The sequence below is a fragment of the Tenrec ecaudatus genome, chromosome 10 (genome assembly GCF_050624435.1).
Source record: "Tenrec ecaudatus isolate mTenEca1 chromosome 10, mTenEca1.hap1, whole genome shotgun sequence".
Classification (NCBI taxonomy): domain Eukaryota; kingdom Metazoa; phylum Chordata; class Mammalia; order Afrosoricida; family Tenrecidae; genus Tenrec; species Tenrec ecaudatus.
In genome coordinates, this window is record NC_134539.1 from 34,323,377 (window position 1) to 34,348,126 (window position 24,750).

Sequence of the window (24,750 nt, forward strand, 5' to 3'; positions counted from 1 at the left end):
GCCATGCCGGGGATGAAGGCGGCAGGCCGAGAAAGGTCCCATGGCAGCCCAGAACCAAGATCAATATTCCGGGAGAGTTTATGAATCCCATCCTACACTGGGGCAGCAGACTGAGGAAAATCAAAGTGGCACGGAGGAAAATCCCATTGGACCCGCCATTACCCGGCCATTCGTTTCGCCCAATCGCTCTTCTCAGAGAGGGAGAACACGAAATTGTAAAATTGCGAAATACGTTCAGGTTCGACCAGAGTGAATCTGATTATGCCGAGCATTACCAATGGGTCGTAGGCAGTCCGTGAGGGGGAGGCCCGAGGGAGCTGCTGTGCCACACTCAGGGGTGGCAAAGGTGAGTCCAGGTGACGAAGGGGCTAGTCCAAGGCCGGCTGGCAGCTCTGAGGCCAAGCCCGGCCAAGGACAGTTCAAGGATCCACTTCCAGTGCCCAGGATGCATGCACTGCCTGAGGCCCGGGCTCTGAGCACCACTGGTTGCCTGGCCCTGTGCTTGGCATGGGAGCTAGAAAGTGTCAAGCCCTCACCCCTTGGCTGGAGTGGCGGATGCTTACGTGTGAAAAGTGGCAACGTGGTGGGAGAAGTGCTGAGAGCAGAAAGAGGCCTGAGGTCACAGAGCTTCCTCTGCCCGGAGCTGTTCCAAGCTCCTCTCCTGTGAAACCCTCCTCCCACAGCCTTGGATGGCACTTCTTATTCCAGATGGGGAAACTGAGGCTCATGGAGGCTGAAGGGCTTGCTCCAGGTCACACAGCTAAGAAGAGGCTGGGACCTAGACCCAAGCAGTCTGACCCCAGCATTTGCTCCTAACCCTGCACTACACCACGCACCTACTCCAGACTCACACAGGGGTTGCCAGGCTGCTGATGTGATCGGGAAAAGTCCCCTTCAGAGCCGAAGTCTGGGTCTTAAGGATGAAGGGAAGCAAAGGTCCCCAGAGGGTACAAAAAGCGGACTCGTGCCTACTAACCTAAAGGTTGGACAGTTCAAACCCACTGATTGGCCCGAAGGAAGAGAGGCCTGGAGATCCACTGCCATGAAGATGACAACCAAGAGAGCCCTGGGGAGTCGGTCCGACCCTGTGACACAGGGGTCTCCACCGTGAGAAAAGACCAGAGGCATGGAGGGAGGAAGGAGTTCAGCAAAGAAAGGTGCGGGCGAAGAGGAAATGCGTTCCAAGCAGAAGGAACAGCCTATGCAAAAATCTGGAGGCTTGAGGCAGCACGGTGCCTTGGGACCAGCACTCAGAACCACTCAAAGGAAGGAACGGAGGAAAGGTGCAGGGACAAAGTCCAGCGAGGCCTTTCCGCTCTGCCTACCTGCTGCTCTCGGTAATAAACCGAACTCCGCGGACCAGACCATTCATTGCACACATGTGCGTCAGATTTTTCTGTTCCCTTTTACCTTTGGTTTGAAACTATAATGATGTGCTGTAGATACTCAAGCCCAGTAAGTCTCCACAGCATGGTGTGGGATGTGTGATATCATCGAATGTTGTAGTCAATGCAGTTTAATGTTTTTTTAACCTTATGATCCTGTTCGTTGTGGGGCATGATTTTTTTGTGGTTGTTGTTACAAGATATTTTTTGTTTTGTTTTTGTTTTTAATCATTTCATTGGGGCTCGTACAACTCCTATCACAATCCACACATACATCAATTGTGTAAAGCACACTCATTATACATTCGTTGCCCTCATCATTCTCAAATCACGCGCTTTCCACTTGGGCTCCTAGAATCAGCTCCTCATTTTTCTTTTTTTTTCCCCCTCTTCGTCCCCGCTGCCCCCTCCCTCATGAACCCTTGATCATTTATAAATTATTATTTTATCATGTCTTACACTGCCCGGTGTCTCCCTTCACCCACTTTCCTGTGGTTCATTCCCCAGAGAGGAGGTTATATCATGTGAGGTGTGCTTTTTATCATCGTGCCCATTGTATTGAATAGTTGGCCATACTCGTGATCTAATATTCAAAGATCTTGGCATTGATGGCCAGTGCCTTTCTTATTTAACACTGCTAACTACATTGTGGAGCCCTGGAGGCATGGTGGCTGCGTACTGGGCTGCAATCCAAAAGGTCAGCACTTCAAAACCACCAGCCACTCCCCAGGAGAAAGACAGGGCTTTCTACTCTGGTAAAGAATTACAGTCTCAGAAACTCATGAGATAATTCTACCCTGTAGGGTCCTTGTGAGTCAACATCGACTTGATGGCAGTGAATTTTAGAATAATACATTCTGGAGCCTTGGTGGCACAGTGGGTAAAGCGTTGAGCTGTTTAACCACAAGGTCAGCAGTTCAAAACCACCAGTGGCTCTGAGGTAGAATGACAAGGCTTCCCAGTCCCATAAAGAGGTACAATCTCAGGAACTCACAGAGGCAGCTCTACCCTAACCTATAGGGTCACTATGAGTCAAAATCAACTCAATAGCAGTGAGTTTGGTGGGGGGGGGCACCTAATCTGTACTCTGATGCCCCAGAAGCAACTACATCGGGAACGCTCACATGGTGTTCATAAAAAGAAATGGGGCTTCTTTGTGTGCTAATGCATCAAGATGACCTCAGAGAACAAGCAGGTAAGCAGCCATACCTTTGACATCACCACAGGCCAAGTCTGTTCTCTCTCATCCATACTGTCCAAGCCCATTGCCATGTACAGTGAGACCCCATTACCCCGCCTTACAGAGAGATGCACACACTAATTGGGAAGGATGTTAACCACTATAGTGAAAATATTCTAAATCGAATGAAATATTACTAGGAGCTAAAGGGCGATTTGTTTCTGTGAATTGTGCTTTTAAATGAGATCAAAGCATGCTAAAGGCTGCGTTTTAATTAAACCTGGAAGGACTTCCCATTCCTGTATCCCTTTCCCCTCTTCCCAGCTTCCATGGGCAGAGCAGTCTGCCCCCACCCCACCCCACCCCCACCCCCAGTAATAAATAAATGAAAGGGTTTAAGAATCTTATTTACTCTGATACCTTTGCATGCCCCCATTTGGGTTTTATAAATTACCATCTTTATTTTCTTCCCAAGGACAATATGACTAAAAAGAAGGTTCATATTTTGAAGTATATCTGTCTGATCATCGCACAAATGTTTTCAGGAGAAATCACTATATTTCTCCCAGATGGGTGTGGGTTTTGTCATAGATCAAAGTGAGAGGGAGGGGAAAGAAAAAAAAAGATAAATCATCAGAGATCCAAAAATACTTTTCATTTGGAGAAGATATCAGGCCATTTCGATGAAGCTGATAGAGTCCCTTCTCTGTCTCCATTACAAGCGGCAGGCAGCCCCAGCCCAGTGCCAACGACTGAGGTTATATTCCCCATAAGATGGTCCCCGATATATATATATATATGATCTTCAACCTCTATTGATTGACCAATTTCACAAGCAAAGACTGGTGAAATGAAGCTGAAATGAACATCATGCTTTAACTCATTGAACCTATCAGGCCTGAGTTAATCTCACTGTCCACTGTCTCTGATAGAATTCAATTGATCAATCATGTTTCGGTGATAGTACCATTTCACTGGCTTATTGCTTCTTCATTTCAGAGCTTGACCTGTTAGATATACTCAAACGGGACTGGCCGCCTCTTGGATACACAGAGATCAGCCTCTGTCTGCCAACGTATGTCATCTCCTGTCCTAGCTGCAAAGAACTTGAGAGGCTTTTGTGTGTGTGTCACTGTGTGTCTTCGCGCCGAGCAGACTGGCGCCGACGGCGGAACAAGCGAGCACCGATCATGAGAAGGCTTCTTCATGTTGCGGGTGGGGGACCCTCCGTTCCCCTTTCACGTCATTAAACTGACCTGCTTGGGCTCTGAACTAGAAAAGGTGCGTTCTTGTTCTCCCTGGCCAGCAAGGGTGTCTAGGCAGGGTGAGACACATCGGAACATGACAGTAATCATAACGCCGACAGCGGCGTGTGGCTGTGGGAGATGATCATGTATGACAATGACAAGCATGGCCTCACAAGGCTGGACTCGCACCGCCCTGGTCCAGCCAGCAAGCAGCTCATCTCATTCTCATGAGAACCTCGGGCGGGAGGCCAGAGACGTTTCTGCCCATTGTGTCCGTGACAGTGGGCTCAGAGAGGGTAAGGGGCTTGGCCAAGACTGCACAGCAGTTCTCTGGCCACGTGAGATTGAAAGGCCAAGCCCTTCAGACCTGGGCAAACTGCTTTGTTTCTGAGAATATGAGGGCTTGCGTTTCTAGAACCATCATCTATGACATCCTGACACAGCTTGGAGAGGGAGGCCACACGTACTCACCAGTTGACCAGTGTCACCAAGTCCCTCGACGACCCAAGATCCCAGGCCCTCTCTCCAGACTCGACCTTCTCCTGAGTCTCCTTCACTTAGGTGGGACCAATGAGCTCCGACCCATGAGCAGGAAGACATTCCCTCTCCACTGTCCACGTGAGCCGACTTGCTCTTATAGTCCCTCTCTGGCCTTTAATCGCATTCCCCAGCCCTGAGTCAAGACACTGGGCTTTGAGGAAGTCGGAGAAAGGGCTTTGCTGAGCTGGCTGCCTGCAGGAGGCGGCTCTTGGGACCACACAGCTGCGCCTACATGTGGGTCTCCAGAGGTGACCAGTGAGTCCACTCCAGTAACTCACGGTGTAAGTCATTACACAGCAATGACTGTGTCAACAAACTCAGCCTCTGCTCAGGGCGGGTGGCGTCTGTGAACCCAGAGGCCAGATGAGGCCTGAGGGGAGCTGAGGAAGGAGCGATAAACCAATCAATCAGGAGCGAGGGTCTAGCAAGCATTGTTGAGCCCACAGCCCAGGCTGGCTGCTAGGGGGTGACTGATGTGGCTTCTGGAACCACCAGGACGCCTACTAGAGCCCACCTTCCCACCACCTCCATCTGCCCTTCAAGACCCATCAGCCTCTGTTTCTAACAGTTGGCCTCTTGTCACTCATACTTGTCTTTTTCAAAATTCATTCCAAGAACAGAAGGGCTGAAGCGGAGGGATGTATGGTTTGAGGGATCAGTACAGATACCCCGTCGGAGGGGGAGGAGTCAGAGGCCCAGGGGCCAGATGAGGACTTTCACCCAGGGGAGAGCTGATGGTGGAGGTGGCCAACAAGAAAGGACAGGTTTAGGAGGTGACCGGGAGGCTGAATCTGCAGGAGTCAGTGACTCACTGACGCAGAGGGTAAAAGATGAGTCCAGAATACATTGTGAATTCCCCTTAAGAGGGGCTGCCACCCATTGAGACCTTATCTCACTAGGAGCGAAACTACGGCCTATCAGAGCTTGCAAGGTTGACTGGATCTTCACACACACACATCCCTTCACTCCATCTTTCTTGTCTCACCTCCTCTCACGCCTTCTAACTCATTCAACTCCAGTGACCTCAGCTTTCTGTTTCTCAAATAGACCAAACACACCCCGACCTCAGGGCCTTTGCACTTGCTGCTTCCATTCATCCCCAGATGTCTATCTGCTCAGCTCACGCTCCTTCCCTCCACTCCCCACCCCCACCCCCGCCCATTTCGGGCCCCTGTTCTAATGTCATATCATTTTGACCACCCTCCACAAACAGCATCTGCCCGACCCCACCCCATCCTCACCACCCCACCCCTGCTTCCTTCACCTCCCTTTTCCACTTTGTTCCCCACGGAGCACTCAACAACATACTGTGCCTTGTCCTTATTTATCTATTCTCCCACATCAGAATGCCACGCATGAGGCCGGGGACTTTTGTCTGTTTTGTGCATTGTTATGTCCCCTGCCACAGAGCAGAAACACAGAAGGGCTGGAAGTGGCTACGTGGACTTGCTGTCCTTTGACGAAATCATCAGAAGGTGGGCATCCCAGAGAAAAGGAAATTAAAAAAAAAAAGCTGTTCCTTTAGTGACCTCCTGCTTGGAAAGAGTGACCCCTCCCTGCTTGGGGGTGCCTGCTGCTTCTCTCTCATGGATGGCCTGGGGTTCAGGCGATAGATCTTCTTAAAGGAAACCAGAGGGGGCACCAGGCCTTGCCCACCACAATGCCCACCGCTGAGTCAAGAGTCAGGAAACAAATAGGCGATGACCGCCCAGCAGAGAAGCCCAGTCTTGGAATTCCCTAGACGGCACTTGTCAGCCGGGTGACCTTTTACTTCCCTCAGCTTATGGGTGCGACCGGTCAATAAATGGTGCCTCTCCTGCGGCAGTAGGCAAGGGCAGGAAAGTCAGTGGTTCCCATAGCTAGCATCTCATGGCAGACAGCTAAGACGGGAGAGAGGACATGGGCGGGGGCACTTTACTTTCAAATACATGATGTGTATGGAGAAGGACACCTGGCTAAGCTTCCTCCTTGATCCAAGCATTCCTTCGTCTTTTGCTGGCGCTCTGACTCCAAGTCTAGACCTGCGAGGGGATTAGACTGGGCCAGCTGGTAAAAAGGGGAAGAGTGTTCTCTGATGGGAAGACAAGGCCTGGAGATAAGATTATAATTCAAGCATGAGGGCATACCCAGATCCTAAGAGGTCCCCAAATATCAGGCAACGGAGCCAAAGGAGAAGTGGGGCCAAGTAAGGCATCCTGAAGGAGGTGGCATGTGGGTCAGGATTTAGATTTATGGGCATGAGGAGGCAGAGGGCTTGCCAGGCAGAGATAATACATGGGTGAGACTGTGTTCACCAAGCAAGTCCCCCTGGGAGCTTGGCACCCATGGGGCCGAATTGTACAGCTTCCACAGGCCCTGCCTTGAAGTAGAACCAGGCCTCTATTTCTTTCCAGCTCCAGAGCTTGCACACAGTAAGTGCGCAATCTGTGCAGGGGTTTCTTGTTGACAAAGTCACTCAAAATTAAAAAGAAACACTCGCTGCCATCGAGGGGATGCCGGCTCACAGCCACCTCGTGGGACAAAGTAGAATGGCTGGCCCGATGAGTTTCTGAGACTGTCACTCTTCACAGGCGTACAAAGCCCCGTGGTTTGAACTGCTGACCTTGAAGACTGTAGCCCAGCCAGGAACCGCTATGCCACCGGGGTTCCTTTCACCGAGTCCCAGAGCTCCCCAAAGGAAGGGACTCCAGAGAGAGACTCATAGGTGCCGATGGTCCCCAGTCAGAATGCACGAGTGCCTCCCACCTCGAGAGGCCATTCGGGGATGTGTGAGGGACTCGCAGCCTTGGAAACCCAAAGGGGCAGTTCTCCTCTGCCGGTAGGGTCGCCATGGATCCATGAGTGGCTATGAGTTCATTGTTTCTGGGGAGGAGTCAAGGCACTCCGATGCTACCGATCATTGTTCAGCAGGGTAGAGACCTGCCTGCATCCCACACAGCTTCATCCTGGCCCATCAGAAACGCAGGCTGCGGAAAACCCTCTTGATAAATTGTAGCCCGGGGACCTAACTGCATTTTGCTTATATACACAGACTCACAAGTCTTATATACACATACACACAAGTGTGTATATACTTACAAGTCTTATATACACATACACACAAGTGTGTGTATCTATGTTTCCATTTAGGTTGCCCTTCCTAGGAAAGAGTCACCATAAAGATGGAGGGACGGTTATGTTCCCGTTTGGTTCAAATGTGATCAAGACATCCTCCCCGTTTCAGAAAGTCCATTTGCTGGTGGCACCAAGACCAGAGTGAGTTGCATTGCCAGAGCCCCGCAGTTCCTGAAGTCACGGAGGATCTACGCCTCTGAATAGCCACGGATGACTCGATTATGTTTCTCGGTGTAGCCATGCCTGAGAACTTACATAAAGAAATAAAGCATTTTCATTGTGAATTCTCTTTTCTCTTTGCTTCAGTCGAGGCACCGTTTCTATTTTTAACATGATACTTGTGGGTGGAGTATATTTTCTTGATATGGCTTCTTCGGCTAGCAAAGGAAGCACTGGAAAACAATTGTTTTTAAGCGGGGGCATTGGGCCAAAAGGATTTTAAATCATTGCACGTGACTTCAAGGGCCCCTCCGCTTCTGTCAGGCTGGGGTGGCCTTCCTAATCAGTCTTCCTGAAAAAGGTGGGGAATCTCCAGGGAGAGAATCAGTTCTTTGTCAGATCCCATTTGAGGGACAGAAAGACAGGTGCCCAAAGCAACTTAGAATAAATGTACTTCCTCCACTTGTACCTAAAGACAAGGCCTGGGTCCTCCCCTGCCTTGTATAGAAACCGTTTCCCAACTATAAGAACCCAGGCAGGTCTGAGCCAGGCAGGAGGCTGGGTGCTACAGCAGCTGTTCGTGCCAAGGTAGAGAGGAAAGGGCCAGAGGGACAAAGGGCCTCTTGCGAATCATTGCTCCTGCAAAATGTGTCCAGGAGTTCCAAGGAGGCTGCAGTAACCCATGAGAGCAGGGGAGAGTGGGGCTGGCGCCTAAAGCTCACCTTTGCCACTGTGGAGTGGTTCCACACAAACTCTGGGACCACACTGCTTGGGTGCCATACCCAGCCCTGTGGCAATTCTAGCGGTGTTACTTAATCTCTCTCCGCCCCGCTGGGCCCCGTGCCTTAGCTTTTCCATCTGCCAGAGGAGAATTGTGTTGATAGTTGTTCTTCTAAAGGCTGATTTGAGGAATCGCACTAGTGTAGTGGGTTACATCTTAGGCTGCTAACCCCAAGGTCAGCAGTTCAAAAGCACCAGCTCCTCCAAGGGAGAAAGACAAGGCTTTCTTCTCCTGTCGAGATTAGTTTGGGGAACCCAGAATAGATAGTGGCAGTGAGTTGCAAGGTTGATGGAAGTACTGTGCCTGTCATTCATTGATTGCTTAGAAAACAGCAGCTGTCGGCCTCCTAAAGCCGAGAAAAGACCAGGAGACACTGGGCTAGGAACGGAGAAAACTGAGCCCTGGCTCTAGCTCCCCTGCAGTCTGTTTGCATTCACCTGGTCCATTCCCTCTCCCATCTTACAGAGGCCCAGAAAGGGGAAGAAAACAAACCCTGCCCTCACAGTGAACTAATGTCCGCTTTCCAGATACCTAGGGCGGCAGCATCACCTATTTCTTAAACACACTGAGCATCTGCTCCTACATCCAGAGAGTGGTGGTGGGCAGCCGGCTGTCGCGAAGGATTGCTGAGTGCAGTGACAGAGAGGACGAATGTCGGCTATTGTTCAGCGTACAGTGGGTGCTAGGCGCCATGTTTCTCATGTCCCACTCCGTCCTCTCTCCTGCTCACTGGCCAGGAAGTTTCCTGAGAGCAGCAGCCTGGGATAGCAGAGTATCTAACACATCGTTACCAAAAAAAAAAAAAAAAAAGCCAAACTCAATGCCGTCTAGTTGATTCTGACTCATACTGACCCTCTAGGACTGGGTAGAACTGCCCCGTGGGTGTCCAAGACTGTGAACTCTTTACAGGAGTAAAAAGCCTCATCTTTCGCCCGAGGAGCAGCTGGTGCTTTCAAGCTGCTGACCTTGGGCTTGGCAGCCCATCGCACTCACAGGTTGGTGCTTAGTAAACGTGAGTGAGTGAATGGGTGAAGGACACAGGCCTGGAAAGCTAGCTGGGAAAGTGGGGGTGGGTGGGAGTAGGGATTCTTTAGTATCTGGGACCAGAGAGAAAGAAAGAGACTGCAAAGAAGAGGAAGTACCCTTTCTCTCTGAGCCCTCCATACCTGCTTCCCCAAGGTGCTGAGGGAGCAGGTATAGGAACTGGCCTATGCCCTTGGAATTCAAGGTCTGATGGGGGGCGTGGGGGGTGATGTAGTTGTGTTGTTGTTGTTGCTGTTAGGTTCTGACCCATAGCGACCCCATGTTGTTGTTGTTGTTGTTGTTGTTGTTAGGTTCTGACCCATAGCGACCCCACGTACTATAGAATGAAACGCAGCCCTGGCCTGCTCTAGCCTCACAGTTGTTCTTAAGACGCGTGTGAGCTGGCTGTGGCAGCCACTGTGCCACTCCATCTCACCAGCGGCCTTCCTCCCTTTGGCTTCGGCCTTCTTCATAGACAGGTCTCTCCTAGCACCACGTCCAAAGAACAGGAGACGAAGTCTCCCCATCCCTGCCTCCAAGGAGCATTCTGGCTGTCATTCTTCCAAGAGAGATGGGTCTGTCCTTTCGGCAGTCCAGGATCCTGTGAAGGTTCTTTGGCAGTGCCATAGAAGGCACAGCAGCCACCGTGGAGCCAGCGGCTGCAGGAGGCTGCTGTCCTCAGCGGCACACGCTCCAGGGGGGGGGGGGGCGTTCCCTGGGGCAGGCACTGTGCCTCAAAGCTTGGGGACACAGATTCCGGCTAAGACCAAAGGAGTCATCTCTGCAGCGCCACCATGCCCGTGAGTGTTTTTCAGATTAAACCCGAGGGCACAAAGGCAGGCTTGAAACGCAGCCCTGAACTCACCAAGCGAGGCACTGGATTCGTGGTTGGGGTGCCTACTTCTAACTGTGCCACTGGTGCCAGGGACAGAAAGCTACCTCAGACCGATGAGCGTCTGGTCTGCCCCGGGCCCGCGCGAGCCGCGAGGGAGAGCTGTTTGCCAGCGCCACCCGCACACCAGGACCTGGCGTCCATCTGCAGCGCGGCCCCGGGCCCCCGGCCGCCCCTTCTCCGCAGGCGGGGCTCCCGGGCATGGCTCCGCCGCGCCCCCGGCCCCGCGCGCCCGGCTAGGGCGCGCAGCATCTGCTCGGCGGCCGGGCTCCGACTGCCGCGCGCTCCCCGCGCTCCCCGGGGCCCCGGGAAGCTGGCATCCGTTGTTACCATAACAAACTCAATTGTTCGCAGCAGGGCCCCGGCAAATAAAGTCATTCATTACGGGCCGCTCGCTGCCTCCTCGCGGGCCGAGACACGCGCCATCGCCATTACCTGCCGGGGCCTGGCCCGCGGCGCCGCGGCCTCCACGCTGCGCCCGGCGGCCGGTCGGCGGCCGCGCCGGCGGGGGGAAGCCCGGCCGGCGATTAGTTTTATCTCGGAACGTCAATTGACTTATACTGATTGGCTTCCTGCCGCCAAATGTCAATTAAATTGCAAATGCTAGGCGGAGGCCCGGCGCGGGCGGGCGGCCTCCTTCCCGAGGGCGCCGCGCTCCCTGCTCTTTTTTTGCGCCGGCTTCTGACGCGCAGTAATTTATTTCTGCTTCCACATCGCCCAGGAAGGTCCAGATGCCCGCCTGGAAGATGCTCGCCGGCGGCTGCGGCCGAAGGCGACGTCCCGGGAGCCCCGCGTCCGGCTCTGATGGGAGGGATGGAGGCCCGCGGGGACGTGCTGGCGAGTCGGGGCGGACAGGAGGGCCTGGCCTCTCCCCGAGGCACTCCCCCTCTTCCGGACGAGGGAGGGGGGGCTGTATTCGAGAGGGGGCCCAGCGATTCCCTGGAAATTCCTCAAAGATCTTGGGATGTGACTTCCTTGCGACCTTACGCAAATCACTTTCCGCCGGTCTCTCCGGCGGGACTTGCGGGTGGCGGCCGGGGATTCCGTCCATCCCGGCCCAGCGCCTGCTGACCATTCGCTATCCCTCACGTGGCGCGGAGCCCCGCGCGGCCCATCTCTGGGCAGGGGCTGATCTCAGCCAGCCCCCCGAAGCGGATCGTATCCTTGCCCCTCTGAGAGATGGAGGCCCAGGGAGTTTATATAGCACCCCCACCCCCCGCCCCGTCCTGACTTTGGAAGCTTGGGGCGTCAAGTGGGTGCCGTACTCCCAGGAGAAGGCGCTGTGAAAATTTCAGACCGCCGCCTTCCCAGGGAGAAGGTACTTGCTTCCAGCCACGCGCTGCGCTGGGAGCGGAGCGTGAGATCCGTCGGTGCAATTCTCCCAGTCATGGTGCCACCTATGTATAACGGTCCCCATTTTCCAGAGGTGAAAACTGACCCTTGGAGAAGTTAACCCCTTGACCTTGGTTCTGTCCAAGGTGACAGCGCACAATGGCGCTCTTAGAGCCACAAGCCGGGGCTTTGCGGCACACAAAGCCAATGCGCTTTCCTGGCTCACCGCCTCTCTCTGGACTCACCCAAGACTCGAGGGAAGGCAGTATGCTTTCCCTTGTCCAATAAGAGAACACTGTGGCTCCATGGCGACACGATGGCAGTGAACAGAGCTGTCCAAGACTACCAGCAAGGGAGGGCGACGCCAGGCAGGGCTCACTCACACCCAGGCTCTGGGGCTCCAAGCCCAGTGCTCCCAGGGCCCTTCAAAGAAGCCTTGCAGCAAGAATGGGCGGGACTCCGAGCCGTGCTTGACCCCTCCCCCACTGGGGAGAGAGGGCAGCCCCTGGCATAAACTGCAGTCAATCTGGGAATGCTGAGGGCCTTGAGGAAAAACGGCACAATCTGGGAGCTCCCAGGAGAGAAGGTAGCCACTGAAGGGGCCATAAATTAGGCCCCCAAAGAGGTTTTCTTGTGTGACCCCCCTCCACCCCCAGGCTGGCTGTAATCCTCCTCCTTTGGCACTTCTCTCTGCCTCCTTCAGGCTAAGTGTGGGGAGAGAGAGACTGCGGGCTCTTAACTGATCAAATGTGCCCACACTTAATAGATACAGACCTGACTGATCGTCCTTTTCAGGAAAAAGATGTTCACGGAACAAAAGTACCATTCAGCAGGGCTGCCGGGCGTTTGTGTCTCAGACAGAAAGGAAAGGAGGAGGGAAAAGATGGAGGTGGAGGTGGAGGGAGAGGAGGAGGGGGGACAGAGGACCATGAACTGGAAGACTTGGTCATCCGGGCTGGGGGCTTCCAAACAGAGGCCCAGAGAGGGCAGGATCTGGCTGAGGTCACCCAGAAAGGTAGTGGCCGAACTGGGACAAATAGCCCAGGCCTCCCCACCCCCCAGTATTAAACTCATTCCACCTCCACAAGCTGCCCTCCTCTACAACCTGAATCCTGTGAGGTTTTGAAACCACGGGACTAAAATTCTGTCCGTATAGATTCAATTGAGATTTTGGTTTTGTTTGTTTGATTTATTTCCCCTTTTTTCTCTGCTGACCCGCACCTGAAAAATCCCATCATTAGGCTTAGCGCTATAAGTAAAATAATTATTTAAAAAGCGAACATAGAGCTGAGAATTTAGAATGTTCTCAACAGGATCTGCTTGGGGAGTCTGGACTGGAGATTACCAGTGGTGAGAGCAAAGGTCGCGGTGACTGATGTCCAGTGCCATTTCAACTCAGAGCAACCCCACGTGGCCCAGTGGACTGGCCCCATGGAATTTTCTAGGCTGTCTTATGTACAGGAGGAGCCTGTCACCAGGTCTTTCTTCCGCAGTCACAGGCAGCGGCACAAGCTTCTGGATGAGCATCAACCACCAACCTTTCTCTTAGTGGCTGAGTGTTACACCTGTTAGACAACCAGGGTAGCAAAGGCAGGAATCACCGATCCTGTTAGACTCTGCCATAATCAAGCCAAACTCGTGGCCATCAAGTCCAGTCTGGCTCATCTCGATACAATAAGACAGGATAGAACCACCTCCTGGAGTCTCCAGACTGTAACTTTACAGGAGTAGATGCTTATAGTAATCAAAAATGTTATAGGTAGCATTTTTTCATTACCAGGAAATGAATGAGTTCTTATTCCTTTTGACAAATAAGGAAGCAAACGCTCAAAGAAGTTAAAGGCTTTGTTAAACCTCAGTTCACTATTACGTGAAAGAGACAGGAATCGAACCCCAGGCTCTCTGCTTCACTGTACTGTTGTGGTTTGAATCCACCTGAGATTGGTCGACTATGCTTGAAACTGGCCCACTTCAAGGTATCACAGGGCGAGGTGCACAGCAGAGTTGGGTGGGGACTCAGACATGGGGAGCCTGGGTAATAATCGCTTCTGACCCAAGCCCCCCTGAGCTCAGTCCTAGCAGGCCGAACAGACTGAAAAGACCCTGGAATTGAAGGAAGTTGAGAACATTCATAGTAAATGCCAGCCGCCCATGGAAAAGCAGACAAGAGTGGCAAGCAATGCTATACTGAAGTCAATGACCTGATGCCAGTTACTGGCCCCTGGCCAGCTGTGTGACCTCAGGCAATTTCCTAGGTCTCTCTGAACATCTATAACATCGAGTGATATAGTAAAGTTTATTGTGTCAACCTGGCTGATAAAACACATGTGGGGTTAATTGAAGGGCGGAGGGATAAATGGCTTGGTGAACCTAGCCTTTCGAGTTCTCGGGTCTCTTGCTTTGTGATGGTGGGTCCAGGGTGCAGCTGCGTTAGCTTGCTTCAGCTGGCAAGGCTCACTTCCTGCAAGACATCCCTGAGTAGAAGCCGCATGGACTTACCCTGATGCAGCCCTGGGTGCTGGAGCAGCCGTGTGGAGACCCCTGCTAGCGCCGAGATGCTTACACATTCATTGGTTTGGCTTTCCTCTTGCAGTCCGCATTACTGCATGTGTTTAGTGAGGAGGATTTTGTGTATTGGTATTGGACATATGGGCCAATGTTGGACTTGTGGGCATGGCAGCACTGGGTTGGGATGTTTTCTTGATGTGCACTTAACCTTTATATATAAAACTCTCTCTTATACACGAGTTTCTGTGGATTTGTTTCTCTAAAGTACCCTAACACATCGAGTCATGAAGAAGTGAGTTACTCATTTAAAGCATTAGTAGTCAACAATGAGTGCTAGCCATTATTTGGGGGTCAGAGGGCATTTCTTGTGGGTGGGCATCATCTCTACATACCTGGAGCATATCCTCAGGTGACAAATCATGCCCTTGGTTTATACAGATGGAAACTGGGGCTCAGAGAGGTAATGTAATTTGCCCTAAGTCGTCTTGAAGAGTCATGAATGGAGTCCGTGCTTGAACACAGGTTGGCTGAGGCTATACCCCATGCATGTAACCCTCACGCTACAGGCGGGCAAGAGCATGTGGCTTTCGAGGGCAGGAGTAGAGCATGGAAAGAGGGGTGTGGCTCTTAAGGCCAGCAGGATCCAGATCACAGAGCCTGGTCACAAGTGTGGAAGGCTTGCTGAGAACAACAGGGAGGAAGACGTGAAGGGTCAGATGCCTTCAGGCGAGTGACTGATGAGAACTGTGATTCAGAAACAGCACAGGGACTGTTGGGTGGAAGGCAGACTGTTTGGAGGAGTCAGGCTACAGCAAGGCCGAAAGCCAAAGAGGAGAGTGCTCAGGCACTGAGGACGAGAATTCCGCTTCTACAGACGTGGTGGCCTTGAGGACAAACCTGCCATAAGGCTTTCCCTGCAGTCCCAAGCAGAGGTCCACCTTTCTAAGGTGTGAGAACAGATGAATCCCTGGTTCTGGCTAACATAAATCCCAAGTAAAACAAAAACGAACAACCCTTCACTTGTCTACAGGAACACCAAAAATACATATATTTCAAAACATCCTGCAATCTGCTATTTTGTGTAAGGCTATGAGAAAGATGTTTCTGTTCTCCTCATAGAGGGGAAGTGACCTGATCAAGGCCACACAGCTGACAGAAAGATCCAGACACGAGCTCAGATGCCAGTGCGCTCTCTCGCACACCGCAGAACATTCAAACGCCCCCCAAGACCCTGAAAACCCATCTGGCTGAATCTTGGCATGATAACCTGAGGAAAATAAGGCCTCAAGCAAGAAGAGGCTTTGCCTAGAACCAAAGGCTCAACTCCTACAAAGGTTCAGAAGGAGGCATCTGGCCCATGGAGGCAAGGAAGGATCAGTGATTGTCCAACTCCCGCTCTCCCGACCACCTCGACTGAATGTGGAGAAAGAAGTGAGACTCGGGCAAATGGTTGACCTGCCTGGACACTACCACCCTGAGCCCAGGCCCAAGCTCACAGCCTGCACACACTGACTGTCCTATTACCCCTACCCCTCCATCCAGCAACTAAGCTGTCTTGGGTCAATGGTGCCACCTGGTGGCTGGTTCTGGGAAGTCTCACACACACACACACACACACACACACACACCCTCTTGCTTGCTGGGAATATCACACACACACACACACACACACACACACCCTTGCTTGCTGGGAATATCTCACACACACACACACACACACACACACCCTCTTGCTTGCTGGGAATATCTCACACACACACACACACACACACACACACCCTCTTGCTTGCTGGGAATATCACACACACACCCCACACCACACACACACATCCTCTTGTTTCCTGGCCTCCTCCTTCCCACTCATAGCATAGCTTCCTTCCAGGGAAGAGTAGAAAGAACTGCTCTCTGTGGTTCTGAGGCTGCACATCTCTATGAGGTTTCTCCCGAGGAGCGGCTGGTGGCTTTGAACCGCTGATACGGCGGTAAGCAGCCCCACTCATGGCCCACGTGGCCACCAGGACTCCTCAGGTCCTCAAGGAGGGGTCCTCTCTACCTTCTCTCAGAGTGCCCTTAGCTTCCCTGCAGGCACCCAACCTCTCCCTCACTCACCCTCCTCGTCCTGTACCTTTTATCCCTCCTCCTCGCTCAATTCTTCTCAAATTGCCTTAGGGCAGCGGTTCTCAACCTGGGGGTCAAACGACCCTTGCACAGGAGTCGCCTAAGACCCTATTTCAGATGGTCTTAGGAACCGAGATGAGACGCCACTCCTCTCTCCGTCTCCAGGAGGGTCCACCCACAGGCAGATACACCCACCTACCAGGTTACCTGGACACGATATGACAGGAGGAACTGTATTAAAGGGTCGCAGTACATTACCAAGGTTGAGAAATACGGCCTTAGCGTGTTCTGTTTCTCCCTCTCCCACCATTTCCTGCCAACAGGAGAATAAAAATTGGGTGGGGAGGTAAAGTCAATGCCAACTGGCAGCTACCCCGTGTGGGGCTGATGGAGATGCTAAACCTGTCCTGAGGAGAATGGAAACTGGTCATCGCAAGGTAAAAGGACACCCTCTCACACATACCACCGACCATGGACATCCTGGAAACACCCAGAAATCCCTGTGGGGTCAGAACAAAAGTCTCTCCTTCCTCAGCGTCAAAGGGAACACCAACCCCACTTCCCGGCTTCATTTTATGCTGTTTCTGGGCTGTTTCTCACCAAAATCATGACCTCTGGAGTCTCCAGGGGGGTGTACGCTAGTGTAGAGCTGACCTGGGACGGTGTGGGGGTGGGGTCAGGTTCTGAACACTCAGGTTCTCATGCAGATTGCTGCGGCTGCACCTGCTGGCCAGCCGGGGTCAGATTTCAAGCCCCACAGAGATTCTGGGGGGAGTGCAGGGAGTCCCAGGGGCCGTGCCTTTCTGGGGGAGCTCACGCCTAAAGTAGGAGCAAGAAGCGCCGCATGACAGGAGTGTTGTCAAAGCTGTGTGATGTGCGAACACCCCATGGGTAAAAGGGTGGTGGGTGTGGGAGGGGCCTGGGCCAAGCAGGTGTTCCAACAGGCAGGGGTGGGGGTTCCATGTCACATTGCTCTCACACAGGCACTCAGTCACTGAATCAAAGTGAAACTCAGGGACCCAGGGGCCAGGAGGAACCGAAACCTGACCCCCACCCAAGGGACAGACCCTGGGCACTAGGGAAAGGCCCACGGGGCTCTTCCAGTTGACCACCTGGCCTCTGGTCCCATGGTCTATCAAGGAGTCCTTGGGCCTGATACTCAGCTGAGTTACCCATGACTGCCAAGTCAGAGGGACAGAGGAGGCCTGTCCCATGGGAAGGTTAAGACCTAGGGGTGAGAGTCTCTATTCAGGGAGTCAGCCAGAGTGGGTAGTCTTTGCAGTATGGATTGTTGTAAGAGTCCCCTCAAAAATTATCTTTTCACTTTAAAAAATTGATAACGAATTCAAACCCATTTTCAGTATTGGGCAGGCCAAATAAAGCATGGCCACCAAGCTAGCCATTACCGCCTAGGCTCTCCCTGATGCCCTCCTGGCAGAGGCCTTTGAGAAGGACCACCCTTGAATAGTGAGCCTGAGGGACCTCCGCAGAGTCACTGCAGGAGGGGCCGAAGGTGCTCTCCACCCAGAGATCAAGACAAAAGGGTGCTCACCTCCTCTGCCCTCAACACCGCAGCAGGAAGAAGGAAATATCTCCCTCCCTGCAGAGCTTGTCTGCCTTCTGGGGAGTCCTTGGCCTTCAGCCAACTAGGAAGGAGCCATGGTCCCAATCTGACCTTGCCGCAGTCCCAGGAGGCGGCTGACTGGAAGGCCGGGCCAGGCCGGCAGCCCAGTTCCAGGACAACGCTTTAAGGGAAGGGCTCTGCCTGGATTGTGGCCCAAAAGCCAAAAACTCAGAGACCCAGAAGGGCCGGCCAACCGGGAGACCAGGGCTCATTGCCAGGAGCTGAAACAGACCCAGGGGGTTCATGGGTCCGCCATGCCACCCCATAGTGTGATAGAGTCTGGGTTGCGGGTGACTTTTAGCAGTGGGGTAGCAGGTGGACCTGAACTTAAGATTTGTCACATCCAAAGACAGTGGGATTCTTAAAATGTTGGTGAGACCAAAAGGTCACCATCCCCCCCTCCCCCCAGCGGGAGATGAGACGCTAGGGACAGGAAGCTAGAGCGCACTGAGGAAACACGCAGCACACAGGAACACGAAGGTTGGAAACACAGCTTGTCACTGAACGCTGTGTAGAGGGTTGGTCAAAGGAGAATCTAAGTGACTGTGGAGACGAGACGACCGCCAAAAACATAACAAAGTCGTACTTAAAACTAATGATATCTGAAAAACACCAGTAAGATGCAGAGGCTCTCCTGTTTTGAGGAGTTCCAGAGCTCTCCCTTAGGGTTTGGGGTCAGGTGCCCTCTGGGAACAATGGCTGGGGCAAGATGTCCTAGATGGTCCCCAAGACCTGGGTCAAAGCCTCCTAGGCCCACGCCAGGGACCCTGCCACCACGGATGGATGCCCAGTACTCCCAGGCAGGGTGACCATCCTCTGCCCACCCCCCTCACCTCTTCCTCCTCCGGGAAGGGGGCTGGGAGACTCAGCCCTGACCGGGAAGGGGAGAAGAGGAAGTGCTTGGCCCTTGGTTTTGCAGCCAACACCTGGGGGCACTGTTGTTCAGGCTTGAGGCCCTTGGGCTCCTGGCTTCCAGGATGGAGGTGCCCAGGGTGTCAACGGCTCACAAACAACAGGAAGTCGGTGGTTGCCAGATGAGCTTATTTCACTGCCAAACAGCTCAGTGGCTGGAGCCTGTGCATCCCCCAGAGTCTCACCACCCAAGGACTTCACACCCGCAAGCCCCAGATTCCCTCAGTGACCATCTACTGAATGCTGACTCCACCCAAGCCCAGAGACTCAGCCCCTTTCAATGGCGTCCGTTTGAGCCTCACCCCTGCTTGGACAAATGGAGGCTTGGAGCAATCAAGTCACTGGCCCGAGATCTCACCCCTGGAAGACCTCAAACCCAGTCTGCTGTGACCTTTGAGCTTGTGCGACCTTGCCTCTACACCTGGCTGCCTCTGAGGGTTCTCCCGAGGTCACAGGTCTATGAGCTCTTGGGATCTCCAAGTCTGCTTCTAAGTCCTCACTCAGAAACCCAGAGACAGGGGAGGGAAGTGTGTTTCTGTGTTTCCACACACCTCATTTCCTTCTGGGAGGACAGGTAGCTCACCTTGGGCTCCAGCCTTTGGCCTTGAGCCTGGACTTGGAGGAATAGCCAAGGTCTGAGTGTGGAGGGAAGGAAAGAGCTCTAGGGGGAGATAGATAGGCTGGGCCTTCTCCCCGTCAGAGGGTGGCCTGTGGGACCATGAAGCCCTTCCTTCTCCACGGTGGTTCCAGCGGGTCTGATGGGCAGGGCTGAGCTAGGGCTCTCAGACCGAAAGAGAGAGGGAGAGAGAAAGCAAAAGGAGACCGTGGTGGAGAAAGCACAAACAAATATGAGAGAGAGAGAGAGAGAGAGAGAGAGAGAGAGAGAGAGAGAGAGAGAGAGAGAGAGAGAGAGCTGTGAGAAAGAGAACACAAGGGAAAGGAAGTGAAATAAAAGCTAGAGCGAGAGGCAGAAACAGAGCCAGATAACTCAGGATGAGACGTACCTACAAATACACACACTCAGAAAGGCAGGCAAAGAGAGAGAGAGTCAGGCAGGGCCCCTGGCTAAGTGGTCCCAAGCCTCACTCTGGGAGTCTTGCTGGACTTAGCCACTTTTAAAAAACAACAGACCACAGCTGGCCTGGCTGCCCTCCTCAGGCTGAGGCAGGACATTCTGCCTGTGCTGCAGGAGTCCCCTCTGCCTAGAAGGAGGCTTCGGCGGCCTTTCTGATCTGATGAAGGGGATTCGCACTCGGCTGACCTCTGTGTGCTCAGGGCCTTTCAAACTCTGGGGGTTACGGGGAGGGGGAGGTAGAGGAGACCTGAATGGAACCCTTAGTGACAGGCAGAAGGAGGGTCCACTAGAGATCAAAGGCCCAGGAAGGAACAGGCTCTGGGGCTGCACTTTCACCCATGGCTGCTACCCACAGTCCTGCTTCCTCTGCCAAGTCCAGACCCAGCAGGATTCCTGAGACCCAAGCCCCAGCTTTCTCACCTAAGCTCTCAGATAAGACCAACCTAGGAACGGGCTGCACCCTACAGCAGGGCTGCACCCTCAACCACCTGACTCTTGAGGATCTCCATTTGCCTACCCTGTGCCAAGTGGCTAGGCTGGGCCCAGTAACTGATGAGCCGTAACCCCTCCCAGTCAAGCCTGCCTCAAAGGCAGTCTTGGAATTGGGCAGTAGGATGGAAAGACAAGTGGGTAGAACCAACTTCCAGATACAGGACAGTCCCTGGGTCCCACCCAGAATGTTTTTCTTTGACTTCCCTGCCCTCATTTGTACAGCTCCTGCCCATACCCCCAGTGACGGGGTGCTCACTACCTTTCCCAGCCTTGCTGTTAGCAAAAAACTCTTCCTTGTACTAAAGCCATACCTGCTTCCCTGCAGCTGCCTTTAACCAGAGCTGGCCTGGCCTTCCCAGGCCACCCCGACTTGAGCTGCTGGCCTCAGTTCCTAAGCAGCTCACCAGGGATTTGGAGATGATGACCACACCCCCATAGCCAAGTCAGGGTGGCCAGCAAGCTGGGAAGGACCCTAAGCTGTGTACTGGGAACGTGCCCTCAGGTGGCCCTGAGCTGGGTTTCTGATTTTGACCTGTTTTTGCCGCAGAACTCTCAGTTCAAGCAGAGCTAAGTGGGGAAGATCGAAATGCCACACAAGAATAACTGGAGGAGTTTTAAGGACACTGGAAACCCTCCATTCGCCCTCCTCACTCAGGACGGGGACTGATCCCACCCCCCAAGAGCATCGCTGGAGCACCTACTACCTGCCAAGTGATGCAGACGCTCTAGCGACCTGCTCCTGGAGGCTGGTGCCCACATGGGTCCAGGGCCTGCAGCCTCTCAGGATGGCGACTACCTCAGCACTCCCTGGCCTGCTCCCAGTAGCTGGTTCTTAACTTCCCTTTGCTCTCTCAAACCCCTGGCCTCCAGGTCTCACCTCCCTACTCTCCAAGCAGCACCTGCCCTGCTGACCCCCTGCCTGAAACCCCTCAGGGGCCCATCCGGTCTCAGACATCTCTGCCTCCAAGGGTCTCCCCGGAAGGGCTGAGGGGCGCAAGGAGCTGCGAGGCCTTGGGGTTCTCCAGCTCCCCCTCGACTCCCACTGTGGGCTTCCCTCTCCGGAGTCTCTGTTTTCTTTCCTTTAAAATGGGAGTAGCCGTTTCTGCCTTCCTCCCTCACCCCTGGAGATCTGAGTCTGTTCGGAGTGAAACTGGGCATGGGCAGTGGAGCCCTGGTGGCTCAGTCACTAAGCACTCGGCTGCTAACCGAAAGGTTTCCAGGGTGACCCCGTCACCTACGGCAGTCAGTGTCCTTAAAGATTAAGGCCCAGGAACTGACTCGCCAGCAATGGGTTTGGGGAAAGGGCCATAGGGCACCTAGAGACGCTAACGTGAGGAAGGCCACTCTGGCCTCCCCTCCATCCCGTCACAGACACTCTGGGTGACACAAGGGAGGACGCCACACTGCTGCTCCAACCCCCGCCCGACCCTTCCCAATCCTGTAAGCTTTCTCCTGGTAGGTAGGAGGACCTTGAGGTAAATTTCAGAGCTAGGAGGACCTCCGAGAGCATCCGATCCACCTCGGATTCTTGATACTCTTGCCCATCAGCCCACAGGGGGGGCCAGCTGGGCTCTGTTTCCATACCTTCATGACGGGCACCGGCTGCCTCTGGAGGCAGCCCCTTTAGCCCTCCATGGCTCTCACATGGGCAGAGTCCTTAGGCTCAGCCGAACTCCCTTCTGCATCTGCCACAAACTGGCCTGTGACGCCACACATCAAGTCTCATTCTCCTCCCTGTCCTCCAACACATGCAGGCAGCAGGCAGCTGCTGGTGCCTCTGTTCTGCAGGTCAAGGCATCCCTGGAACCCTGAAGTGCCCACCCCACCCCCACCCCACCCTGCCCCACCCCGGGTGTTGGAAGAAGCAGATCTCTCCCACTCCAGTTCCTCTCACCTGGACACATTCCTATTGGTCCCTGTCTCTCTTAACCGTCAACCTCCCACAGGAGCCAGTGTCCTCAGAGCCTGATCTGTCGGGCACTGAGCAGTCAGGAGTAATGTCTCCCATGTTCTGACCCCCTCACACCTTTTAAAGCAGCCTGGGGGGCTCAACAGTGACCACAGCTCAAATACCAAACCAGCAGTCCACACAACACCAGGAATCCACCCCCACAGCCAGGGCCCGCCTGGCCGCCGGTAAGCAGCACACACAGAAGGATGTTCGTTTCTCTCTCCCCACATCTCTACCTGGATCGCTCCTGCATCTGGAAGCCTCCCCCAGTGGGTGCCCTACCGTAATCAGCTACAGCCGGGCCCCATCTCGGGCACATCCGCTTCGAGTCCCGGTGACATGGGGAAAAACGATGACACCATCACTCCATAAACCAACAGTGATTGTAGGCCCACCGGCCCCTGCGGCACCACAGCACAGCGACCCACTGCCTACAGCACAGCGACCCACTGCCTTAAAGACTCTGGCAGCTGCTCAAGAGGGCCAGGGGCGGAGGAAAGAGAGGGGGCAGTTCCCCACCCCAGGAATCCTGCCCCCAGAAGTGCAGCCCGGTCCGCTTCTGTGCTGCCTGAAGCACGTGAGCACAGGCCAATCCACCTCCGGGCCAAGTCAATTTTCTAGTTACCGATCTTAAGTACTTGGGCATGTGCTCCCGAGAACACACAGCCCTTCACGGGGCCGAGAAAGGGAATTGTGCCGAGGAACGGAATAATTGAATCAAGATTTCTGTCGCGCTGTTCTCAGGCCCTGGACCACGGCTTCTTCCTTCCCTGCAGAAGGTTTTACAGACTCCCAGGGGGTCTTCTCTCCTCTCCAACTCATTACTGTCAGCCTGCGCTGGCAGCCTGGTCCAGGGGAATGACGGAGGCCTCAGTTAAGGTGGGCTGTGGCCAGGACAGCAGTAATGGACTCCGGAGAGCCCAGATTGGGGAAGCGGGGGGGGAACGGGACAACATCTGGCAAGATTGCCATCTTTGGATTCCCAGGGAGGTCCCTGCACCCCTTCTTTCCAAGCAGAGGGGGGAGATGAAAGAGTTGTGAACATCCTCAACCCCTCCTCCTCCTCCACCACCACAGATGGTATTTGCTCCAGAGCAGTGTACACAACCCTCAGATCACTGACCCCTCAGCGCCCCCACCCACCCACCCACCCATCCATCCACCCACCTCTCGGCGTGTCCCTGCCAGACCAACCCTTGTTCAGACTCCCCCAGCAAAACCACCCTGGAGATATGATGCCCAAGCCCCTGCACTGCCCACCCTTGGAAGTCATAGCTACACACATCAAAAGGGGGGGGGGAGGATCATTGTTGTCAAGTGCATTTCCACTCCAGGCGACCCCAGGTGTGTCTGGTGTGTCTGTGTATAATTGGCTGGGTTTCTCCTCCAACACACACACACACACACACACACACACACACACACATATACACACACACAAAAATCATTCTCCAAGCCTTTCTGTCCAGGAACCTCTGAGTGGCCGTGAACCTCCAAACTGTGGGTTATCAGCCAAGCGCTTGAACTATTGGCCCCACCCAGGGGTTCCAGTGTCCACACAGGGCCTTCTTACCCACTGGCCCCAAGGCTCAGCAGCCACCCAGCTCTCGACACCCACCAGGGAAGCCCGCAGGACCAGCCAGCCCTGGCCAAGGCAGAAACCAGGAGCCAAGTGAGCTGAGCCCCCAATGCTGCCAGCAGAAGGTTTCACCTCACACAGGTCTCCTACCTTCGTCTCGTTTGCGCTTGTTGGTGTCGGTGCTGGGGGACGTGATGCCCAGGATGCCGCTGATGGAATATGAGGAGCCAGCGGAGTCCGTGCTCACCGACGACACCTGCGTCACCGAACCCGTGGACGCTGCGCAGAGGGAGAGGGGCAGTCAGGACCCGGCAGGCTGACTGTAGACTCCAGGCAGAGCAGCAGTGTGCTGCCCAAGCAGGCAGGGAGCGGACAGCAGGCTGAGTGCAGAGCCTGTGGGTTTGGGCCCAAGGCACTTACCTACTGCACCAGCTGCCACCCTGGCCACGGGCAGAGGGCGGCTCTGAATCTTAGCCACGGGTGGACTCAGGTTCTCTGCTTAAGGAGAGCAAGAGGCAGAATCTTAAGGGCACCAATACTGACCCAGCCTATACAGGGGTGCATAAAGCAGGGGTTGGAGAAGAGAAAGAAGGGCACCTCCCATCCCCCAACTGGTGCTAATGTGATCCTGCGGCCCTCTGACCCTGCCCCCATACACACAGACATGAATATCTGTGTCCCCACTCACATACCACTCCACCCCACTCTGCTCTCCAGAGCTGCCGCTGACCTGGATTTTAATGGTGAGTGTTCCTAGTGATAGCAAATCCGGAGCACTCACTCTGGGTCGGGCTGTGAAGTGTGAAGCCTGTCTCATCTAACCCTGGGAACAATCTTA

At 54.0% G+C, this 24,750-nt stretch overlaps 1 protein-coding gene across 1 annotated transcript in view; it reads right to left on the bottom strand.

The window, feature by feature from the left end:
• PAX5 (paired box 5) overlaps positions 1 to 24,750 on the bottom strand; it is a 180,450-nt gene that overhangs the window by 145,200 nt on the left and 10,500 nt on the right. The window contains exon 3 of the mRNA XM_075558980.1: positions 24,063 to 24,191. Within this exon, the coding sequence (XP_075415095.1) occupies positions 24,063 to 24,191 (129 nt within the window). The remainder of the gene's footprint in view (positions 1 to 24,062; positions 24,192 to 24,750) is intronic.